The sequence below is a fragment of the Actinia tenebrosa genome, unplaced genomic scaffold, assembly GCF_029948245.1.
Source record: "Actinia tenebrosa isolate PJP-AT-01 unplaced genomic scaffold, QUT_ActTen_1.0 PGA_scaffold6__47_contigs__length_16458017, whole genome shotgun sequence".
Lineage (NCBI taxonomy): Eukaryota > Metazoa > Cnidaria > Anthozoa > Actiniaria > Actiniidae > Actinia > Actinia tenebrosa.
The window spans coordinates 13744681-13766314 of NW_028292583.1; the positions used below are offsets into that span (position 1 = coordinate 13744681).

At 36.8% G+C, this 21634-nt stretch overlaps 2 protein-coding genes across 2 annotated transcripts in view; both read left to right on the forward strand.

Moving 5' to 3' along the window:
* The first annotated feature begins 927 nt into the window (after positions 1 to 927).
* LOC116304057 (polycystin family receptor for egg jelly-like) lies at positions 928 to 16380 on the forward strand. Its single transcript, XM_089039408.1, has 17 exons — positions 928 to 969; positions 1058 to 1103; positions 1743 to 2044; positions 2308 to 2452; positions 2993 to 3157; positions 3731 to 4075; positions 4299 to 6921; positions 7142 to 7733; positions 8038 to 8295; positions 8472 to 8618; positions 8958 to 9176; positions 9773 to 10030; positions 10384 to 10980; positions 11244 to 11474; positions 11729 to 13321; positions 13732 to 13903; positions 14113 to 16380. The coding sequence occupies exons 1-17, from the start codon at positions 928 to 930 to the stop codon at positions 15840 to 15842; spliced, it is 9465 nt and encodes a 3154-aa protein (XP_088895534.1). The 3' UTR covers positions 15843 to 16380.
* A 4282-nt stretch (positions 16381 to 20662) lies between these two features.
* Positions 20663 to 21634, forward strand: part of LOC116304053 (uncharacterized) — a 29038-nt gene continuing 28066 nt past the window's right edge. The window contains exons 1-2 of the mRNA XM_089039409.1: positions 20663 to 21145; positions 21499 to 21552. Coding sequence (XP_088895535.1) covers positions 20671 to 21145; positions 21499 to 21552 — 529 coding nt within the window. The 5' untranslated portion in view covers positions 20663 to 20670. The remainder of the gene's footprint in view (positions 21146 to 21498; positions 21553 to 21634) is intronic.

A 21634-nucleotide genomic window follows, 5' to 3' on the forward strand; every position in this document is an offset into this window, starting at 1 on the left:
GACGCATGAATAATGATAAAATTGAGGCAAGAATTGCGAAATCAAGAACATATATGAATTACTTAAAAAATATATCTATATCTATATCTCAACAGAGAGAGCTCTAATATACTGTGATGACAAAGAAAAAGTTTAGCTGTCAATTGTCATGATTGTGTCACTGCTGTCGCGTTTGAATGTGTGATATACAAGAAACAATTAATTAAGGAATACACTAAGATCAAAGAAAATCCTCGTTATTGTAATAACTTTACACCTGTCGTAAAATACCCAGTATGTGTTCGCGATAAAACAGTTTGTTTGTGGGTTTTCGTTTTTTCTCTTCCTTTCCTTTCCTTCCCTTCCCTTCCCTTCCCTTCCCCTCCCATTCTATTTCCTTTCCTTTCCTTTCCTTTCCTTTCCTTTCCTTTCCTTTCCTTTCCTTTCCTTTCCCTTTCTTTCGCTTCGCAACGATCGTTTCGTTTCGTTGTTTCCTTTCCTGAAATTTACTTTGTAAAACAATTAACGAGAAGAGGAATATTTCGAAGAAATCGGCTTACGGTGGCTTGAGGAAACAGTGAACATTATAATTTGCTGATGTATGGCACTAGTAATCATTCGGGTAACCAGGACATTGACTGCATTGGTAATAGAATATTCTCTTCTCTACTTTCTCGCCAAATCCACTTTCGAACATTTGTATTTTTAAAAACTACAAGATAGAAAGGACATTTTTTCTATTGAATATTTGATAACCTTGTAGGTTTTCTTGAATTATTAATGATAAAAGTAAATGATAGGATATCGATAATGATACAGCTAGCTGCTTGCTATTTTGGGATTTCGCACGATATTGACGATAACAATAACGGATATATCATACGCAATGGGGTTTCGTCTAGAACTAGGTGGTTAATACTCGAGAGAAAGATGAACTAGACATGTACGATGCCCGTCATGAATTCGCTGCAAACATATACTTTGTTTCTCGTAAGTAAATCTGATAGATATCCTGAGTCCTTGTCAATACCTTGGAGAAAATCATAAGAAAAAATATAACACTTCTTTATGCCCATAGATTTTCATAGAGCTACTAGTACGGTCCAACGAACAGAGCGATGATGGTAAGTAAAATTTACTTTCACTTTAGCATTGGCAACTGAAAGTTAGTAGAATTATTTTACAAGTTTATATCAGGGCTAAGTATACTCTACAACTACAGCAATGTCTTAAAAATAAGCATATAACGGTTGCTTTGAGTTAATTTAATCCCAGTTAACACTTGTTACTGCCAAACCTACTGTAGATCAAGGTTGATAATTACTTGAGTTAATCATAGCATAACCTCAAATATATAATAAATTGCATCGCCGCCGATTATGGATGCGGCAACTAAACAATTAATTTTAAAAAATATTCAGACGAGAACGATCTCGTTATAGTTTTCTCTTTAATCCTATAAAATCCCGGGTAAGGAAATCTCTGTCTGAGCTATAACCGGCAAAAATGGTCGGAATGAAAGATCCAATCTGGATACATTATTTATTAAATTCTTTTTTTTTTACTTTTTATTTGTATCCAGTATTGTGAGATACTAAGATTTAAGATTGCTATATACGCAGTTACAATGCAAGAGCTAGTTTGATAGACGTAATGGTTCCTTACTAGTTTTAATTTTCGAGAAGTTGCTTGGCCATGGTTCTCAAAAAGGGGACTCACGCATTCACTAATAAATTCATACTTGCTGTAATATTTATCTTAAGAGTGTAGTCCACCCAAGCCCTTTGGGATGGAAAGTGGACTCATTCTAGATAGCCACATAACCAGCTCATCCGAGGAACCAGGATGGCCTTCATCCGCCGGTAGACTGTACAAGGTTCAAAGTGCTTGGTGTGCAGGGATACAGAACTCTGGTCAATGGCTACAGATAGACGTCGGTGAAAATAGGGAGCTTCTTGCTATTGCTACTGAAGGAGCTCAACATGCATGGATAACCGGGTATTATCTGTTGTACAGCCTTGACTTGAAGGAATGGTACTGCTTTGGCTACGACGGCATACCAGAGGTTAGTGATGGTTTAAAACACTGTATAGTTATCAATTAACCGTGATATTTGTGTTGCTTTTCTTTGACCCTTAATAACACGAAGTCACCAAGACTACCTGAGATCAAAATATGTTATCTGTTGTTCCTGTCTTTTTTAATTCATTTTTTACCTTTTTTATTCACCGTTTCGTGTTCCTTTGCTAAGTGAAACAAACGGTCGGCTTTACACGAACACTTATGAGATCAATCCATGTATTCTTCAAATATTTCCTTAATTTGTAGGAGTTGGCGGCCTCTCAGTACTCCAGATTCCATGTTTTGTATAATCGACCTGTAGTCCGGTACATACGGATCAACCCAACAGGATGGCAAAACAAGATCTGTTTGAGGGTGGAAGTTTATGGCTGTAGGCTTGATGTTAATAGGAGTAAGTCGATCACAAAAACAGAGTTATTTTAATTACCAATTCTCATAGACATAGATTTATTTTTGTTACCTGAATGTTTACATTGATCAAAGGTATTTTTCAAAAAATTGTTCAGAACTAAGGTACAATCTATCTAAAATAACTAAAACGTTAATCTAGTTAGACAGCTCAGTTGATCCACTGATCATTTCCATGCACTGAAAAAACAATTTCAAATTTGATACACCAAAGGGATTTCAGTTTAAACCATAAACACAGGCAGGAAAAACCTTTAGCACCTTCAAATTGGAATGACGCGAAAGGATTTTTTTTTAAATTCCAACCTAAGCCGTGAGCGCGGAAAATCCTTTTGTATCTTCAAAACCCCTAAAATTTGAAATTGGGATGGGTTAAAAGGTTTAAAGAAAATTGAATATTGAAAATTAAAAATTGTTTTTCTTATTTTGATAAACGAAGCCATTTTTTGATTTTTAATTTGTAGTTGCATACTAAGAGATAATATTCTATTAATAATCTATTATATTATTTCTAATGGTATAGATAGGAGTGAGCCAACGGCGATGCCAAAGACGTGTGCTTACATACCTACTCAACCACCAATTACTTCTGTAACAGCCAATTCCTCTTTCAACATTACGAATACCAGTAACAAAGTGAGCACAACTACTAAAATAACGACCACCACGACAACAACCCCTGTTACACGTGAGTACGCCAGATGACAATGTGACGTATTCGTGACGTCATCATTATTATACGTTGATTAAAATTTGAATCATTGGGTAGCTTAATATCATCTAATAATCTATAACTGAATGACGACTAAATGGTAATCAAAGCTAATACGGTGATGGAGTGGTAATGCACTCACCTCTCACTTGACGTCTTAGGAACACATGGGATCAGTGTTTGTTTGGTCTTTCCCGGCCTCCATTAATTTTTTTTTTTTTCGGGTTCACCTGTTTTTTTCCCCACCTCAAAACCTAAATCGATTTACGAGGTCGAAAGAATACCCAAAAACCTCTAAACACAACCAGCAATAAAACCATCGCCTGCTGGCAGCCACGACAGGAGGCAAGACAGGAACAATTGACTGGTCTAATATGGTTAACATGAGAAAAAATTCAGTTTCCCGGGGGGAAAAGACTTTCTTTTTTAATCGGCCTGTCCATCATGGTTGCCATCACGTGATGGTCAAAGCCTCTATACAAGTATATGTATGCTACTGAAAGATACCATTTCGTTACAACAAACCAAAACAAATGTTTTTTGGCCTAGTGAAACCTATAGACTCAGTACGTGTTCGTCTGAGCAAGACAATAATTCAGACCGGTAAAAACCTATTCATGGGTGTGTTTTACCACGATGGTGATGCTGTTAACTACATATGGGATCTTGGTAATGGCGAGACAACACATCGCGACAACAGTAAAGTTTTTAGTTACGCCTATAAACGTCCTGGTATATACCTTATTGAAGTGCTTGGTTATAATGATGTCAGTAATGCTACAGACTCTATCTATGTTAGTGTACTGGATGGTATAGCAGGGTTGAGGTTGTCGAGTGACATTGATCCAATGTTACCAAATACTACTTTCAGGATTCACTGGAACATTGAGCAAGGTAAAGAGTGTTATTTTAATGATTATTTATTAACTTATTAACGATATTATTAAATTAATTGGGGGGAAAAAACGTCTAAAAATGAATATATTACCTCTCTTAATTCTTCCCCTCAAAACTTTCGAAATTTTTTTTGGATTTATTTATCTGCACATTTATTACCAACGTTAACGTTACTACACAAAAATTACTAACTCTAAGCGATATCATTCAATTCTTAAAGGTACAAACGTGTCCTATAAAATTACATTTGGAGACGGCAGTCCTATCAAGACCGTCTTGGCTACAGAAGTTGGCAAAGGGCCGTATTCCTTGTACCATCGTTACCCTAGTATAGGTCACTACGATGTCAGCATTCAAGCAGTTAACCTAGTGAGCAATGCTGGACCTCTACGGAAAACTATCATAGTCGAAAAGCCGGTAACAGGGCTTAGAGTTCGTTGGATATTTCCACAAAGATTTGATTATGGGCCAAAAAAAATATATCTGGCTATTGGAGAAGAAATAAAAGCAGTCTCCAAGGTAACATCTGGGACGGACCCATTGTATCTGTACGATTTTGGTGAGAGAAAGATTGGTAACATTTCAAAGTCTGATATTTCATACCAGTACTCTACTACTGGGTTATTCACTATTGCAGTTAAGTGTTTTAATCACGTGAGCGCTCTTTCACAAACTTATGAGCTTCCAATTTTAGTTCAGAGAGATGAACCAATCACTGGCCTGCAAATTTTACTCTCCCCAACCTCACTCGGAAATACTACTACTATTGAAATGTCAATAAGTACCGGGACTGCTTATGTATGTTACTGGTTGCTGGGAGACGGTTTTAGAACCTTAACAGATGTTGAATCAGCAAACAATACAATAAGTCATGCCTATAGATCCATTGGTCATTTTACCGTTAAAGTGTGTTGTGAGAACAGGTATGGAAATTCGTGTACACAGGCAACAGCCCATGTTGATATACCCATACAGACACCCAAAATGGCTACCTCACTCACGGCTATATATACCAATGGTAGTAAGGTTTTCAATGTTACCATACAGAATGGTTCGGACGTGACTTATAAAGTAGACTTTGGAGATGGGGAGACTTTTGAAGCACACTTCCCCAACACCACGACCAGAGATCAAGTGTTTCAAATCAACCACAATTACAATAGTGTAGGGATATATTTTGCTTCACTTACCGCTAAAAATCGTCTTGGTAAAGCACGCGTGGAAGGCGTTGGTCCAATTGTAGTCCAGAATCCGATATGGAAGAGCATGATTTTATTAATCAATACTAGTCCAGTCAAGATCCCCGATGGTAAAGTAACATTCTCCCTCAACTACCAGACCACTTTACGGCATACTCCTACTAAAGTCTCTTGCTTGTGGGACTTTGGCGACAGTTCAAAAACAAGCACATCTATTCCTTCTAGTTTAAAGCACAGTTACGTTAAACAAGGAAGCTATCGTGTATCCTTATCATGCGCAAATAATGTAAGTAATGCAAATATAAGTACTCTTGCTGTGGTATATAGAATGATAACACCTGACGTAACCATATCCCCGCCAGGAAAAATTGTCCAACATTCTTCGGCATCAGACGGTATTTATTTTGCCACTGGTACCAACGTTACATTCTGTGTAACTTCGCAGTCATATGACATAATATACGTTTGGTCAGGTTTGGGTAGCACTGCGCATGCGTCAGTTAAACCTTGTATTTATCACCTACTGTCGAGCCCTGGAAAATACACACTTCAAGTCCTAGTAAATAATTCACTCGAGACAATGATCGTCAGGAAAAGTTTTCAAGTTCAAGACAAAATATCTGGATTACAAATAACCTTAAATGAAACTTACATCATCAAATCTGAGGTTTTGCTTATGTGGTCAGCGGAAAATTTCGGAACGAATGCGTGTTACTACTTAAATCTGAACAACTCTGTTAATGACGTCATTTTTGGAGCACCTTCTTGCGACCCACAACACCACAGCGCGAATAAATTGACTCTCTCAAAAAATAAAGTCATCGCATACAGATACGCATACGTCAAAGAAGGAATATATTATGTTACTATGATGGGAAGAAACATCGTTTCCATGGAAACAGCTGTTGTCAAGGTTACCGTGAGTAAGCCTCCATGTGATGTTTATAATGCAACTATTTCTTGGAATAACAAGAAAAATGATACCCTCACGTTTATGCGTTCTGAGTCATTCGAGCTTCATGCTCGCTTCAAACAGCATTGCTATTTCGCCGAAGGTTTTGAAATTAGTTGGAGATTCGCAAAGTTATCCAGTGGTGTAGAAAGTAATGTCCAGTTAAGCCCCATGCAAATGGCCAGGAAAGAATTTCTTTCGTTTAGAGCATTGGATCTAAGCTACGGAACCTACAGAGCTGAGGTTATCATTAGATTGACTGGAAAAGACCTGGACATTCTGTATGGTAGAGTTAGCACAATCAAAACACTCAAAGTTGAAATAGTGCCTTCGCCATTGAGAGCATTTATAAAGGGTGGGCCTTACAGAAAAATCGATCCAGATAACTCGTTCACGCTAGATGGAGGGAGTTCGATGGATCCTGATGAATATATACCAACATTGAACATCGGTTATCGGTGGTACTGTAGGATGTTTCAACAAGTCTTGGACAGGTATGTCGGCTGCTACGCTGATTACATGAGACCATCAGACATCCTTGGATATAGTCGTCTGCTGATCGTACAACCAAAAGAATTCATCAGGAATGCCACGTATTACTTCACACTGGAGATCTACAAGGAAAGCAGAACAGCTACGTACCAACAGGCGGTGTTTGTGACTTTTGGGCTGCCACCATCGATGGCGATAACGTAAGTTGTCATTGTAGCTGGTATTACATTTAAGCTTGCAGTCAAGATTTGTTTTTGAAATCGCGTATAGCGCTAAAGTTGGGACAAACTGGGCGGCAAGTCGCAAAGAAATAATTCTGCGCCAATTACATGTGTACTTTTTAGGTAACATGTTGTGACCTGAAGACCAGAGTACCTACTTTTAAAACCTACTTGTGCCAAGTTTAATTTTGTTTTGCAGGTGTCTGCCAGGATGCAGTGGACTTCTGATCCCATCCTTAAGCCTCGTCTTACTTGCAGACTGTCTTAGCTGTGGTGATTCGGGCGGTGCCTTGGTTAATCGATGGGATATCTATCAAGAAGTGAACAAAAGTCTTAAACCATTCACGATTCTTGCCTCACAGACGCGTTATGGATTGAGTTCCTCTAGATTAGAAGTGCTACCAAATATATTTACTCCTGGCGTGAAATATCTAGTTATACTTTCTGCTTGGAAGCAAGGAGGTCTGCCTGGAAGCACTAACTACACTTTTGTGGCTTATAAAAACACTCCACCAAAAGCAGGAAACTGCTCAGTTATTCCTTCCTCTGGATATGCTATGGATACAACATTCACGATAACCTGCATAGCGTGGTTAGATCGCGATGAACCTTTAACATACACATTCAGTTATCAAATGGATAAAGACGTAACCCTTCTTTACTCGGGTGAAAAGAGCAAGTGGGATTTTAAGCTTCCAATTAAAGAAGGCGCAGACAACGCGACCCTAAATATCACAGCTGATGTCCAGGATTCGTTGGGAATGAGCTCTGTTGTCATCTCCTCTGTGCTGGTAAGTTTATACGGATTCATTTCGTGAAATACATTTATTATCGCATAAAAAATCCCAATGGTAAGTGCAAGATGCACAACTTTATAAATGCAGACTTGCACGTTGAAATTATGAACATTCTATTTAAACCTGACGAGACTAATCCTGAGCAGCAAAGATAGCGACACTGGAGTGGTCCGGATATGAGTGCTTTAAAGATATTAATTCTGGCTGAGCATGCATATAATTTTATGAAAATGAAACTGATTTTAGGCAAGATGTATGGAAGTTTAAGGTTTTTGATGGTTAATTTTCAATATCTTAGGTACAAAAGCCCAAGTCAATCGACTTGTCCTCGATAATGGACACCATGAACCAAGACACTAACACCGGAGGAGCAAGTAACACGAGTACCCCAGCCAAGAAAAAGTCTGTTGCGGAAGTCGTCCAGTTGACAAGTATTGTTACTTATTCTCTGAATCAAGCGAGCAAGACAACGATTAGCAATAATGACAATAACAATACTGGTAGTGGTGGTGATGGCGAGGCTAGAAGTGTTGAGGAAAACAAGAAAGCGCAAGAGGTGAGTGTAATTATTTTCTTATCTCTTGCGAAAAGTCTTTCCTGCTATTCCAGAAGACCAACCGATCCATTATCTCATGAGCACTAGTGGGATTAAAAGACTAAAGTGCTCTCAAAAATTTAATTTTCATCAATAATAACTATTAAATGAACTTATTTCTTAATATTCCTTATAAGATAAGAGGCAGATTAACAAACCAACTATCAGACGTCATCAAGGGCCTCACTAGTAGTAACACTACCAAAGTTAGTGACCTGGACTTGGTGACCAACGCTCTGAGGGACTTGACAAAACAACCGGAGGAACTCTCTACTTCATCAACGGTAAACAAATATTTTAAGATTTGAACAAGTCCAAAACCTTAGTATTTTAACCATCAATAAAAATTCGAGTATCATATTAAAACCACGATGATCACGCGCTTTCAGAATCATTCGTAGCTAGGATGTGCGCAAGAGGAAAACTCTCCATGGGCGCCAGGAAAATAACAAAGTGAGAATGCACTTCTTCAAATAATATAACAAACACTTTATATTACTTTAAAAACTATGGATTCACCTTTAGACAATGAATAATTTAATTCATATCAATATTAATATCAAACAGAACCACTTCCAATTTCTACTAACCTTTAATATTTTGTGTTTTTGCATCGCATGCAGACAGCAGTTTCTGATTCACTCTCAGACATAATGTTAAGCTTAAAGCTTATGATCCACTCAAACACTGGCTCCATGACTCCAGCTGAGAAAGCCAAGATGGCGGCGAGAGTGAAGACGGTAGCCACAAAAAGTATGGAAACGATTAGCAACGTTATGATGGCAGTGGAGTTCTTGTCGACTTCTTGTGTAGTGTCTAAAGAATTCAATGAAACGAGAGCGGTAAGACGTTTTTGGTCTTTCTTAAAGAAACATGGTTAAAAGAGAACTACATGGCAAAAACTGGCCGCCATGTTGGTCATGAAAACGAAAGAGAAATCTTTGGTTAATTTCAATCATCATGGCAGCTAAGATGTCAGTTAATAAGAATAATTATTATATGACCGTGAATCTTAGAACCTGGACACTAGCAAATCGAGCAATCTGATTGGATAGATCGCATCGCGGACTGGTCTAGATTCTCCGGTATTAACCGGTCCGATCGCATATCAACCTTACGGCGAAAACATTTTGTCCTTTTCAATGAAAATTGGTCATATAATAAAACTCTTATTAACCGAGCGGGAGGTCTGTACGGGATAATCTTGACCGAGGTCGGAATGTACAGACCGAGCGCAGCGAGGCTGTACCCGACCGAGGTCAGGATTATCCCGTACAGACCGACCAAGCTAAATAAAATATCTAAATAAAATATAATATAAAATAACAAAATCTTCATTCAAATTCATCAAATACACACACACAGTCACATTCCAGTAGTTTGGATATTATCATTACTTAAGTTGTATTACATATACGAAACATTCATTTTGTTTCAGAAAGAAGTGCAGTTGCTGGTCAAAAAAGTAATGGAGACACTAGACGAAATTATTAAAATACTGCTGCATTACAAGGAGGTTGGTGATCCTCCTTACTCTCTCCAAACATCATTCAGTAATATCACGCTGGAAAGAAACAACGGACACACCCTTAGCAACAAGACGTTTGCTTGTAGATCAGGATCGTTTGAGCTTCCTAGGACGCATGCCTTGTTAAAAGATTACAACAGCTCTGAACCGCCTATCATCGATGTACAGGTAAGAATAAAACTCAAAAATAGTGGATTACTACTTATCGTTTTTAAATGACTTATTTATAAATAGTAGCATCTAAATAGAGGAACACTAGTTTACTTTAGGCGCGATGTTTTCCCGTCATAAACCGTTTAGAAGCAAGATATATTATTTGAGTTAGTCGTCATGCAATGAAACAATCTTCATGGGACGGGAATGAAGCGTTTCCTAAACGGGGGCAATATTACCATACAAAAACTTAACTGGTCTATTAAACCATAATAGTTTTTGACTAAGAAAGTCGTTCGTTAAATTTCTTAACATTAAATTGTTAAATCTGGGTATATTTTCCTGATTAATATTATCTTCGTTTAAAGATGATGGAGTTCCGAAATCCCTATGAGTTTTGTAAGAATCCAAAAAATGTGACGTCAAAGCTCATAAGTCTAGACCTGTTGCGATCCAATGGCACAAAATACAACATATCCAACACCAATGAAGATATCCAAATTAATTTATCCCAGATAGGAGCATTAAAGCAAAGAGTTGAACTTGATTTATTCAACTTCTCGAGCGACGTGAGTAATACTAGATTCCATATGTTCAACTGGACTTCAATGGATTCTGCTATGAATATAGAATTTCTACCAAACTCATTATTCACTGACCAGTTAGTCAAATGGAACGTCTACGTTACTTATGGTCAGCAGAGATTATCCACAGGGCATGCGTCTGCTTGGTCGGTTTATTCGTCGAATATATCGAGTACTATTCACACTTTTCAGCTTGGACGTGATAAACTTCATTACAGTGGCGGATATAGGATCTATGTTACTGCAGATTTGCCGTCTCTTGAAGGAGAACAGTCGATGAATACTCGAATACTCAACATCTCGTATAGCCTGGGTGTCTACCAGTCAACCTGCTTCTACTGGGATGGTATGGAAAATAGATTTAACACTAAGGGATGCAGGGTGAGTAATCCCCCTTATTTATTCACATCTCTCATGCAGTTCTCCCTCTCTTTCCTCGACTGTTTCGGCCGAATCAAAGTGCGGACAGAAACTTAAATCGTGCCCATGCGCCCAAGGCGACGCGTTTTAGATTTATACTATGATTCATTGCCCATCTGCATTTTTTTCTTCCCCTTCCAAAACTGTATGTTTTCCTTATGTTGTACTAGTTAATATAACACGTGACTGACATGCAAATGATGATCATTACAAATCTGACTCAGGTTGGTCCAAAGACAAACCGTAAAACAACTCAATGTTTATGCAACCATTTGACGTCATTTGGGTCAAGACTGGATATAATACCTCATTACCTTGGATATGATGAAGACGTCATTGAAATTCTCGAAACTTCTGCCAGTCCTATAGTTCTGTCAGTTGTTCTGGTTGCTCTTTGTATCTATCTCGTTATTCTTGTCTGGGCAAGAAACAAGGACACTGAAGAGATAGAAAAGGTAAATAAAGGAATTCACTTTTTTAATCATAAAAGAGAAAACGTTGACAAATGGCCAAAACAAAGTCAGGCTTTTTTCGGGCCACGTCTGTCATTTTCTTTAGAATATATAGATCTTTTGTTTGAGTTTAATCCATAATGATCTACCTTCTTGCAATGAATATTACTGGTAGATAAAGAAACAGATAATCAAAGAAATGACAAAAAAATGTTATTATATCATACAGTAATCTATCCATTGGTCATGTTCCACAGGGAGAAATCGTGCATCTTTCAGATAATCATCCAAATTATAAATTCAAGTATGAGATCACAGTTTTCACTGGTAGAGGAAACCAAGCGGGTACTACAGCAAATGTTGCTTGTATCGTGAGAGGTGAGGATGGAGAAACTCCCCCACGAGGACTTAAAGATTATCACCAACAAAGATTCCAAAGATCAGGAACGGACGCATTTTTACTCTGCACACCTTTTCATCTGGGAAAATTAGGATTTGTCGAACTCTGGCACGATAACACTGGAGAGAATCCATCTTGGTATGTTGATAAAATTACCATACGAGATGTATTAAAGGATCAGGTGTACTACTTCATGTGTAACAGATGGCTGGCTGTCGAGCACGATGACGGTCAAGTCAGTAGGACACTTCCTGTTGCGAAGAAAGAAGAAATAGAAGCGTTTGGGCATTTGTTTCCAAGTGTGTCGCGAAGAAACCTCGCAGACAGACATATATGGTTGTCTGTATTCAACAAACCAGCCCGTAGCCGATTTACAAGAGTCCAAAGAGCATCGTGCTGTTTGGCTTTAGCCTATTGCGCAATGTTGTGCAATGTGGTATTTTATGTAACTGGTTCTGAATCAAACCCTACTGACACTTTTCAAGCTGGCCCACTAAGGCTGTCAGCTTACCAGATATATACTGGTATCGTGAGCTATTTAATCATATTACCAGTAAATTTAGTCATTGTTGGAATCTTTCGAAGTATTAAGGATAAAAACCGAGATGAGCAAGACAAAAATGGCAAACCAAATGAGCCGCCTGTGATATTAGAGCAACGTGATTTAATTCCACTACTAAACTGGTATAAAATAGCGGGTCAATCAGAAACAAACCTTTGCAAGGAGTCCTATTCCACAACGTACCAAGGACAAAATACTTTCAAGGAAAAAGCGTTGATCTTAACAGGAAAACAAAATGATTCCAAGCTGCAAAAGACAATTGAAGAGCTAGGTGTTCTCTTACCATCCATCAAATTAGGAGTAAATGAACAGCTTGGGCAAGCTTTACAGAAAAAGCAAAGAAAAGACATTATACGATTACCCCATTATTTTGTTTATCTCGGATGGTTTTATTTCATTGCATTGTCTTCTGTCTCAGCATATTTCGTTGTTGCTTATGGAGAACAATTCAAAGAAGAAAAAGCATCACAATGGCTAACATCAGTGATTGTCTCTCTTGTCTTCGATGTTGTCGTTTTTAACTCAGTCAAAGTCTTGGTGATTGCTTTGTATTTTGCTTTGGTTTTGAAACAGCCTGATGAAGACGATTATGGAATAAAGCACGAGGCACAAAATGCGAGACTGTTGAGACATGTTGAATATAATAACATAACAATACCAGCTGTACCGTTAGCACCAAGCAAAGAAGACCTCGGAAAAGCACGAACGAAGAGACTCCGTGAGATCCAAATGAACGTGATCATAAAAGATATGGTGGTGTATGTGTTTTTCTTGGCTTCGCTTCTCATGGTCAGCTATAGTCATCGTGATCCACAGGCGTTTGCTGTAGCACAGAACTTGATGGATACGTTTGTAGGTGGCATCTACGTTGGAAACAGTCTAAACGAGGTGGGTTGATTGATTGATGTATTAACCATTATGTTGGATGTGGTCTTTGTACAGGTTACTTGTCCGCATCATCTGTAAAGGAAGAAGCCATGCAGGTAGCCATGTTCTCATACTTAATATTAATATTACATTTATCATTAATCCATCAACGGACTATGTCTTGTTGGTTTAAATTTGTGGGAGATGTCCTTTGTGAAGAAAGTGCACTTCCAGTAATGCAAAGGAAGTGATTCATAGCTTTTCTTGGCAATCAGACATCTCCCTAATTTGCGAAGTTTTAGCTTTAAACACCATTGAAACGGATTAGTCCATGTTAGATAGAGTCTGTAATGAGGCAACAATTTATGAAATATTATATATTACGTAGTTACCAATTTCATACAGTTATATCCAATAACTCATGTGTCTAGGTTGATGGTACGGCAAATTACTGGAAATGGATAGAAGAAACAGTCGTCCCAAGCCTGTCCTCAGCGAATCGTAGCTGGGCAGCTGAGTGTAATCCAGCAGTTGATTATGCGATTGGCTGTAATACGCGTGTGATTGGTGCTGGTAGGTTGAGGCAGCTCCGAATACCTCTAGGTGAGTAGACAAATTGATGATTAAGTTGTTGATTATCTATGAGAGACGCAACAATCTCTACGAGTGGGTAATGCCGAGTTCGGGGAACGCTTTTAGTTACCCAAAAGTTGGGGCAAGTGCAGTGTCGCTACAGCCGAGTGTTTAGTAGTAACTTAAGAAAGTTTGACTCTTTCATTGTATCGTACCTCTTATTTTATATTCTTACACAGGTACATGTCAAGTCCCAAAAGCTATACAGAACGTTACCAAAACTTGCAACGACTTTTATTCCCTATTCAATGAAGACAAAGCAAACTACACAGAAGGTTGGAAGCCGAGTAATGTAACAACCGATTCATCAACAAACAGTCCTTGGCATTACCAATCCATGTTTAACATCGGTGGGTACCCCTACATAGGGTTAATGGGTACCTACAGTGGAGGAGGATATATACAGGAGCTACGAAATACTGGCAAAGGTTTGAAGGCATTGAAGGAGAATTCATGGATTGACCAACATACACGTGCTATTTTTGTCGAGATAAGTGTATATAATGCACAAATCGATATGTTTGGGATTGCAACGTTTCTGACCGAGTGGATGCCCACAAATGGAGTTCTTTACTTCAATAATGTCAAAGCGGCGCGTCTTTTCATTAAAGCCGATACCAAACAAGCGATGACGACGGCCTGTCAAATATTTATGGTTCTTTTCCTGTTTTTCTTTGTTTACGGGGAATCGAAAAAGATTCGCAAGGAACGAAAATTGTACTTTAAAGACGTATGGAACTGGTTTGAAATAAATATTATCGTATTTATCTTCGGATGTTTAGGTACGTTGTACCAGAGATCGAAATTTACAACCAAGGCTATCCATGAAATGCAGAAGAACCCAACAAAATACATTAGTTTGATTCAAGCAGCAACATTCGATGAACTTCTGACTTATTTCCTTGGTCTTGTAGTCTTTGTTGCAAACCTCAAACTTCTTAAACTCTTCCGCTTTAACCATCGGGTTTATCTCTTCACTAGAACACTATCTAACGCTAAATCTCCTCTTATTTCTTTTATGATGGTTTTCTCTATCTTCTACCTAGCCTTCTGTAGTATTTATTACCTGATATTTGGAAGCAATATGTATGATTATAGATCAATGATCAGCACTATAGAATCTATTTTCAACATCTTGTTGGGCGGGTTTGACTTCAACAGTATAGAAGAAGCTGACCGAATTTTTGGGCCAATCTTATTCTTCTCATTCATGCTTATAATGGTAATGATTCTCATGAATATATTTTTAACTATTTTGATGGACGCGTTTGCTGAAGTGCAGGGAGACGAGAACCTAAAGGCAAATGAACTTGAAGTTCTAGATCATGCAATGGCTCGATTAGACCGCTTTATCAAAGCAAGGAAGAGAAACAAAGTTGGAGACCATCCTGGTGCAGCAAATTCGTCTCAAGAAGACCTTAACAATTCTTCTCAGAGAATTAATGCAAAAGAAAGTGAATTTGATGCTTCAGTCACTGAAAACAATGCCGAAGACGAGTATAAAGAAGAACGATATTCTGATAATGAAGATGCCCTTGACAAAGCCATAAAAAGAGTTCAGCTTAAAGTTCGTATGAAACAAATGGCACTGGGTGGATTATTCCCAAGTAAATCGTTTGGGGTTCTTGGCATGGTCAACTACACAGGAGCCCCGTTACCCCTTAAAAGAACTTTAGATGAGAAGCTTATTGACTTGACAGCTTATTTTCAATGCACAGCACTAGACGACATTACGCTTGACCGAGCGTGTGAAGAACTTTTTAGACAGTACGTCAAGATTACAAAGAACTTGTTGTATGAAAGAGAAATGAAACGACAGGCAGAGTTTGCCTCGAGTTGGGAAAGACCTCAAACAACCTATAAACAAAAACAGAAGAACGTTTATACAAGAAACATGTTGGAAGACTGAAATCTAATAATAAATGAGTATAAACAATGAGATATTACGATTTTCTTATAGAAATATACAATCACATGCATGGTACTTGTGTCAGGCATTGCGTTTCACAGCGCAGAATTATTTTTCTTTTCGTCGTTTAAATCAAACCACAAAACTTGAAAACACTTCTCATGCTATCTATGATCGTTTATGGTGTTATTTATCGCTGAATTTGTGAACTGAAATGAGAATTCATGATTGGCAAGTAAAAGTGACTTTTGACCACAGGCAACCCAGTAAAAAGGAAATAACAGCCACAGTGTTGTATTCGAAACCTCAACACATTCAACTTTTGTTTTTTCCTTCTCGAACAGCTTTAAGGTATAAGAGGTAAAGTAAATCTTCAATAAAAAAATGCTGGATACTAAATAAAGTTGTCTATAAGCTATTTTATCAGTCTATTCGTATCACATTCTGAGAACTGATCCGACAGGAAGTCATAACTAAGCAAATATAAAATGACTGAGTAATTATGAAAGTGGACCCATAGCAGTAGTAAGAAGGGAATCAAGAGACATATATATATAAAGTTAAGTTATAATTAAAGAAACAAACCCCATCAATGCAGGTTAGATTTTTCGCCAACCTATTTTAAGAACAATGCTCGGAATATTATTATTCTTTCGCCGGGTCGTTTAGCTCTACATATCTACCTAAGCAAATATAAATTGACTGTGGCTTAACCCCTAGCATAACTGACTGTATTGCTAGATCATTAGAAAACGATGTACAAATTTCATGGCCTCCATAAAAATTACTATCAAAATTTATATTAAGTAATATTAGCCATAGGATAATCATAATTATAAATGATTATAATTAGGTGCATAAACTGGCATGGAAAAATATTTTATGTCAACGGTACTCTTTACATGGCAATTTTGTGGACAATTTAAGACTGTAAGGGGATAAGTATTTTGGAATTTAACAAAAATAAAATTCAAAAGTATGCAATTTTAAAGGTACAGTATGTACTTTTTATGTTTGATTTAACCATAGCTAATAAATCAAACATAGAAAAAAGAGTTTATAGAGAGAGTACTATTAACTATGATTTAATAAAGGAGAAAGGGGAATTAACATATTTGCGAATTTTGCAATTTCCTTTAACAGTACTAATAAAAAAAAGTTCGCAATTTTCTTGATGCCATATTAAATTATTTTAAAATTACATTATATACTAGTAAAAAAAAGTTCGCAATTTTATCAACTTTCATAATTTGCGAATTTTCGAACCGTATCATATTATATACTAGTAAAAAGAAGTTCGCAATTTTATCAATTTTCATAATTTGCGAATTCTGATGCTGTATATATTATATACTAGTAAAAAAAAGTTCGCAATTTTATCAACTTTCATAGTTTGCAAATTTTCGAACAGTATCATATTTTATTATATAATTACCAATGAAATATCTATTTTTCTCTATTTCGAAAAATTGATATCTTCACACGTGAAAATAACATGTTATTTTCACGTGTGAAAATAACACCATTGCGATGGCTATTCAAAAATACAAGGAAAGAATTGCCTGAAAAAGCCAAAACATACTTCATTGATAATTATATAATAAACAGAATATTACAAGGCCGCTTGGAGATACGAAATTTATCTTCTCGTGTTGAAAATCTCTCACTCGTTCGCTGCGCTCACTTGTGAGAGATCTTTTCAACACTCGAAGATAAATGTCGTATCTCCGCGCGCCCATGTAATATCCTTTATATATACTAGTAAAAAAAGTTCGCAATTTTATCAATTTTCATAGTTTGCGAATTCTGATGTCGTATCATATCACATACTAGTAAAAAAAGTTCGCAATTTTATCAATTTTCATAGTTTGCGAATCCTGATGTCGTATCATATCACATACTAGTAAAAAAAGTTCGCAATTTTATCAATTTTCATAATTTGCGAATTCTGATGCTGTATATATTATATACTAGTAAAAAAAAGTTCGCAATTTTATCAATTTTCATAATTTGCGAATTCTGATGCTGTATATATTATATACTAGTAAAAAAAAGTTCGCAATTTTATCAACTTTCATAATTTGCGAATTTTCGAACCGTATCATATTATATACTAGTAAAAAAAAGTTCGCAATTTTATCAATTTTCATAGTTTGCGAATCCTGATGTCGTATCATATCACATACTAGTAAAAAAAGTTCGCAATTTTATCAATTTTCATAATTTGCGAATTCTGATGCTGTATATATTATATACTAGTAAAAAAAAGTTCGCAATTTTATCAACTTTCATAGTTTGCGAATCCTGATGTCGTATCATATCACATACTAGTAAAAAAAGTTCGCAATTTTATCAACTTTCATAATTTGCGAATTTTCGAACCGTATCATATTATATACTAGTAAAAAAAATTTCGCAATTTTTTCAACTTTCATAATTTGCGAACTCTGATGCCGTATCATATTATATACTAGTAAAAAAAATTTCGCAATTTTTTCAACTTTCATAATTTGCGAATTCTGATGCCGTATATCATTTCATTTTCCTGCTTTTTGGTGGCGTCTATCCTTGTGCTGCACTATGAGATGTATGAGTGTCAAATCTTCAAACAAAGGAAATGGATATCAGTTTGTCATGTCTTAGTTCTAACACCTATATGGAAATTATGATTTTCTGCGGAAATTACTCATTGCTCGCCCGGGGAGGGGGGGGGGGGGTACTCCCCTATATTTGCTATACAGGTATGTGCCGCCCTATAGGGTATGGTTTTTCGGCTTCTGGGTCTGGGGTAGGGTATCATTTTTTGACATTTTGTCTGGGATAGGGTATCATTTTTGTCTGGGATAGGGTTACGATTTGGTCGTTCTTGTCTGGAGAATAGGCTACGCTTTCTGACGACACAAAAACAATAAGCGCGTTAGTGAATATTGATTGCAATCTATTGACTATACCGGATTTAGTCTGGGATAGGGTGTACACTTCTTAGTTTTAGTCTGGGGTAGGGTATATAAATTCAAATTTTTAGGTCTGGGATAGGGTCAGGGTTTTAAGGTCCAGGCGGCACGCCCCTACCCAAGTTGGGGTGGTAGTACCCCCCCCCCTCCCCCCCAGGGATTGGTCGTAGCCAATCATTAATATATCTCAAGCATCGGGGTTTTTTTTTGGACAAATGCTATGCTGTCATATACTAGTATATAATATGATACGGCATCAGAGTTCGCAAATTATGAAAATTGATAAAATTGCGAACTTTTTTTTTGGACTATATATTTATGATATAATTTTTACTAGTCGTAATACGGTAATTCATTTGAAGAAAGTGGAGAACATAACTATGTCTCTAAACTGCAGTGATACATACTACATGAGAGACGAAAATAAATTATTACAAAATGTATCGCGGCCGATAATAATTCAGCGATGAGGGAGAGTATTTGAAAATACAATATTTATGTTGGTCGGATCGGGAGGGCGACGGGGAAGGGGGTGACAAGAACAAAAACGTTACATGAAAAAGAAGTAATAAACATTGATAAAGATCACTTAGTTTATTCTTAATTAGTGCATGTGTTTTTTTAAGATTTTCTGATATTCTTTGCACCATTGACCTAAATGTCCCGGTGTGTGATCGTTTGTTGACCGCGTCATCGACACATTTATTAGTTGTCTAAATCTTGCATACGTAATGAGCTTTCCAGTTATTGAAAAAGCCTTATAATTAACCGGCGAGACTTCTGACAACCATATATTGTCCGAGACTAAGTCTTTTAAAATACTACCCCGCGAGCAGAAGATGGTTTTCTTCCCCTCAGCAGGACGAGCGGCAGCCTGTCAATTGCGAACTTTTTTTTACTAGTATATAATATGATACGGTTCGAAAATTCGCAAATTATGAAAGTTGATAAAATTGCGAACTTTTTTTTACTAGTATATAATATGATACGGTTCGAAAATTCGCAAATTATGAAAATTGATAAAATTGCGAACTTTTTTTTTACTAGTATATGATGTAATTTTAAAATAATTTAATACGGCATCAAGAAAATTGCGAACTTTTTTTTATTAGTACTGTTAAAGAAAATTGCAAAATTCGCAAATATGTAAGTTCCGAGGAGAAAGTTAGGATGAATAATCGGGATCAGAAAAACACAAACAGTTTAATTAAGAACGGATAAAGATACTTTCAAACTCACAACTATTCAACTAAAAAACATCAAGAAAAAACGTCAATAAATGTAAATAAAAAGGGCAGTGATATGACGGAGCATGGCGTGCTTCAAGTTTCTGATAACTTGAAGATAAACTTCCTGTTTACAAACCTCTCATCTTACATGTCCATGTCAAACCGAGTAATCATTATATAAAATATGAAAAAAAATTACCGAATACAAAGAACTGAATGCAAAAAGCCTGACGAAAAGATAACATATTTATCGTTTTTACTTTTTTCGAACAATTTTGTAGTTATTCAATGCCTTTCCAGCAATTATGTAAACCTGTCAAGACATGTTTGAGAATGAGCCTTAATTTCCTGGTTACCCTATTGTCTTTGTTTTGAAGGAATCGAATGTTGAAAGATGAACACATTTTATGTGCGTCAAAAAGCAAAAACAGATACCTAGATCTACAGGAAACAGCAAGCCATAAGTCTGGATTGTAATTTTGTTCAGTAGTGAGTTACGGCTTCATTTGAAAGAATAGAGCACGAAAAATACCAGTAAAGTCTTTGAAAAAGAATATATATATGATTGGTTGATATCTAAATATAGTTCATGCGTCATAGTTCAGACATTTTAATCAAATCAGATTCCTAGTTATTATATATCATATGTGCAGGGGCCAAAAGGAACATTTAGTTGAGGTAGCCATGGCACAAGTATCTTGGGTTCTTCTTTTGGCGACCGTTTTATCGAGTCTTAACCCCGTGTATCCAGATCCTTGTTCTAATTATAAGTCTATTAACGATCCTTACCGCAGTGCTGTCTACCGACGAGGAAATCATGAGGTAGCCATATGTGACAACATGCTTTCTCCAGGCTGGTATAGGTTCACTAGTATAGTTGGAGGACAAATACCAACCACAAAACCAGAACCACATTTCTGTGGTACAGTAGCACCAATATGGATGAGAGGAACACATCCTGTTACCAAAGGACAAGTCTCGAATGTCACCGCATGTACTAACTTTAACAATAGAGGTAACGGCTGCAAATTTCGGCTGCTTATATCGGTCAAAAATTGTGGATCGTTTTTCGTATATTATCTAAAGCCGAGCAGAGGATGTTCCATGGCTTACTGTGCAGGTAACTAGTTATATCATTGATATGCATTAATATATTTAGAGGAGATAATGTTATTAACTTGCCGGGTAACAACAACAGCAGCAACAACAACAACAACAACAACAACAAAACCGACAGAATTTCCTTACTAGGGATTCATCGTATAATAGGCATTGGCATCCATTTTGGAAGTACTCGATCTAATCTCCCTGTACGGATTTCCTATACTAATATCGGTGTCCTCGCCGCAGCAAGACTCATTGCAACAAACAGAATCACAAACAGCAGGTTTACTTAACATCTTGGAACAGTTAGTCCAAGCTTCTTACTTTTAAACGTCAATTTTTGATTTTTAACGTATCATTTTATTAAAGGTAATTTGTTGCCATGTCCAAAGGGGCAGATGGGAATTGTTCCAAACTGCACAGGTAATTTAGTACTGCGTTAACCGTTTTCTTTGTTTGTTACCTTTTTCTTCGTTCTTTTATTATTATTTTAATTACCATTTGT

Bases quoted from the DNA above. Each gene is read 5' to 3' on its own strand.
- LOC116304057 (XM_089039408.1), top strand. From the start codon at position 928: ATGCCCGTCATGAATTCGCTGCAAACATATACTTTGTTTCTC. The intron at 7,734-8,037 runs GTAAGTTTATAC...TCAATATCTTAG, and splicing joins TTGTCATCTCCTCTGTGCTG to GTACAAAAGCCCAAGTCAAT. The intron at 8,619-8,957 runs GTAAACAAATAT...CATCGCATGCAG, and splicing joins AACTCTCTACTTCATCAACG to ACAGCAGTTTCTGATTCACT.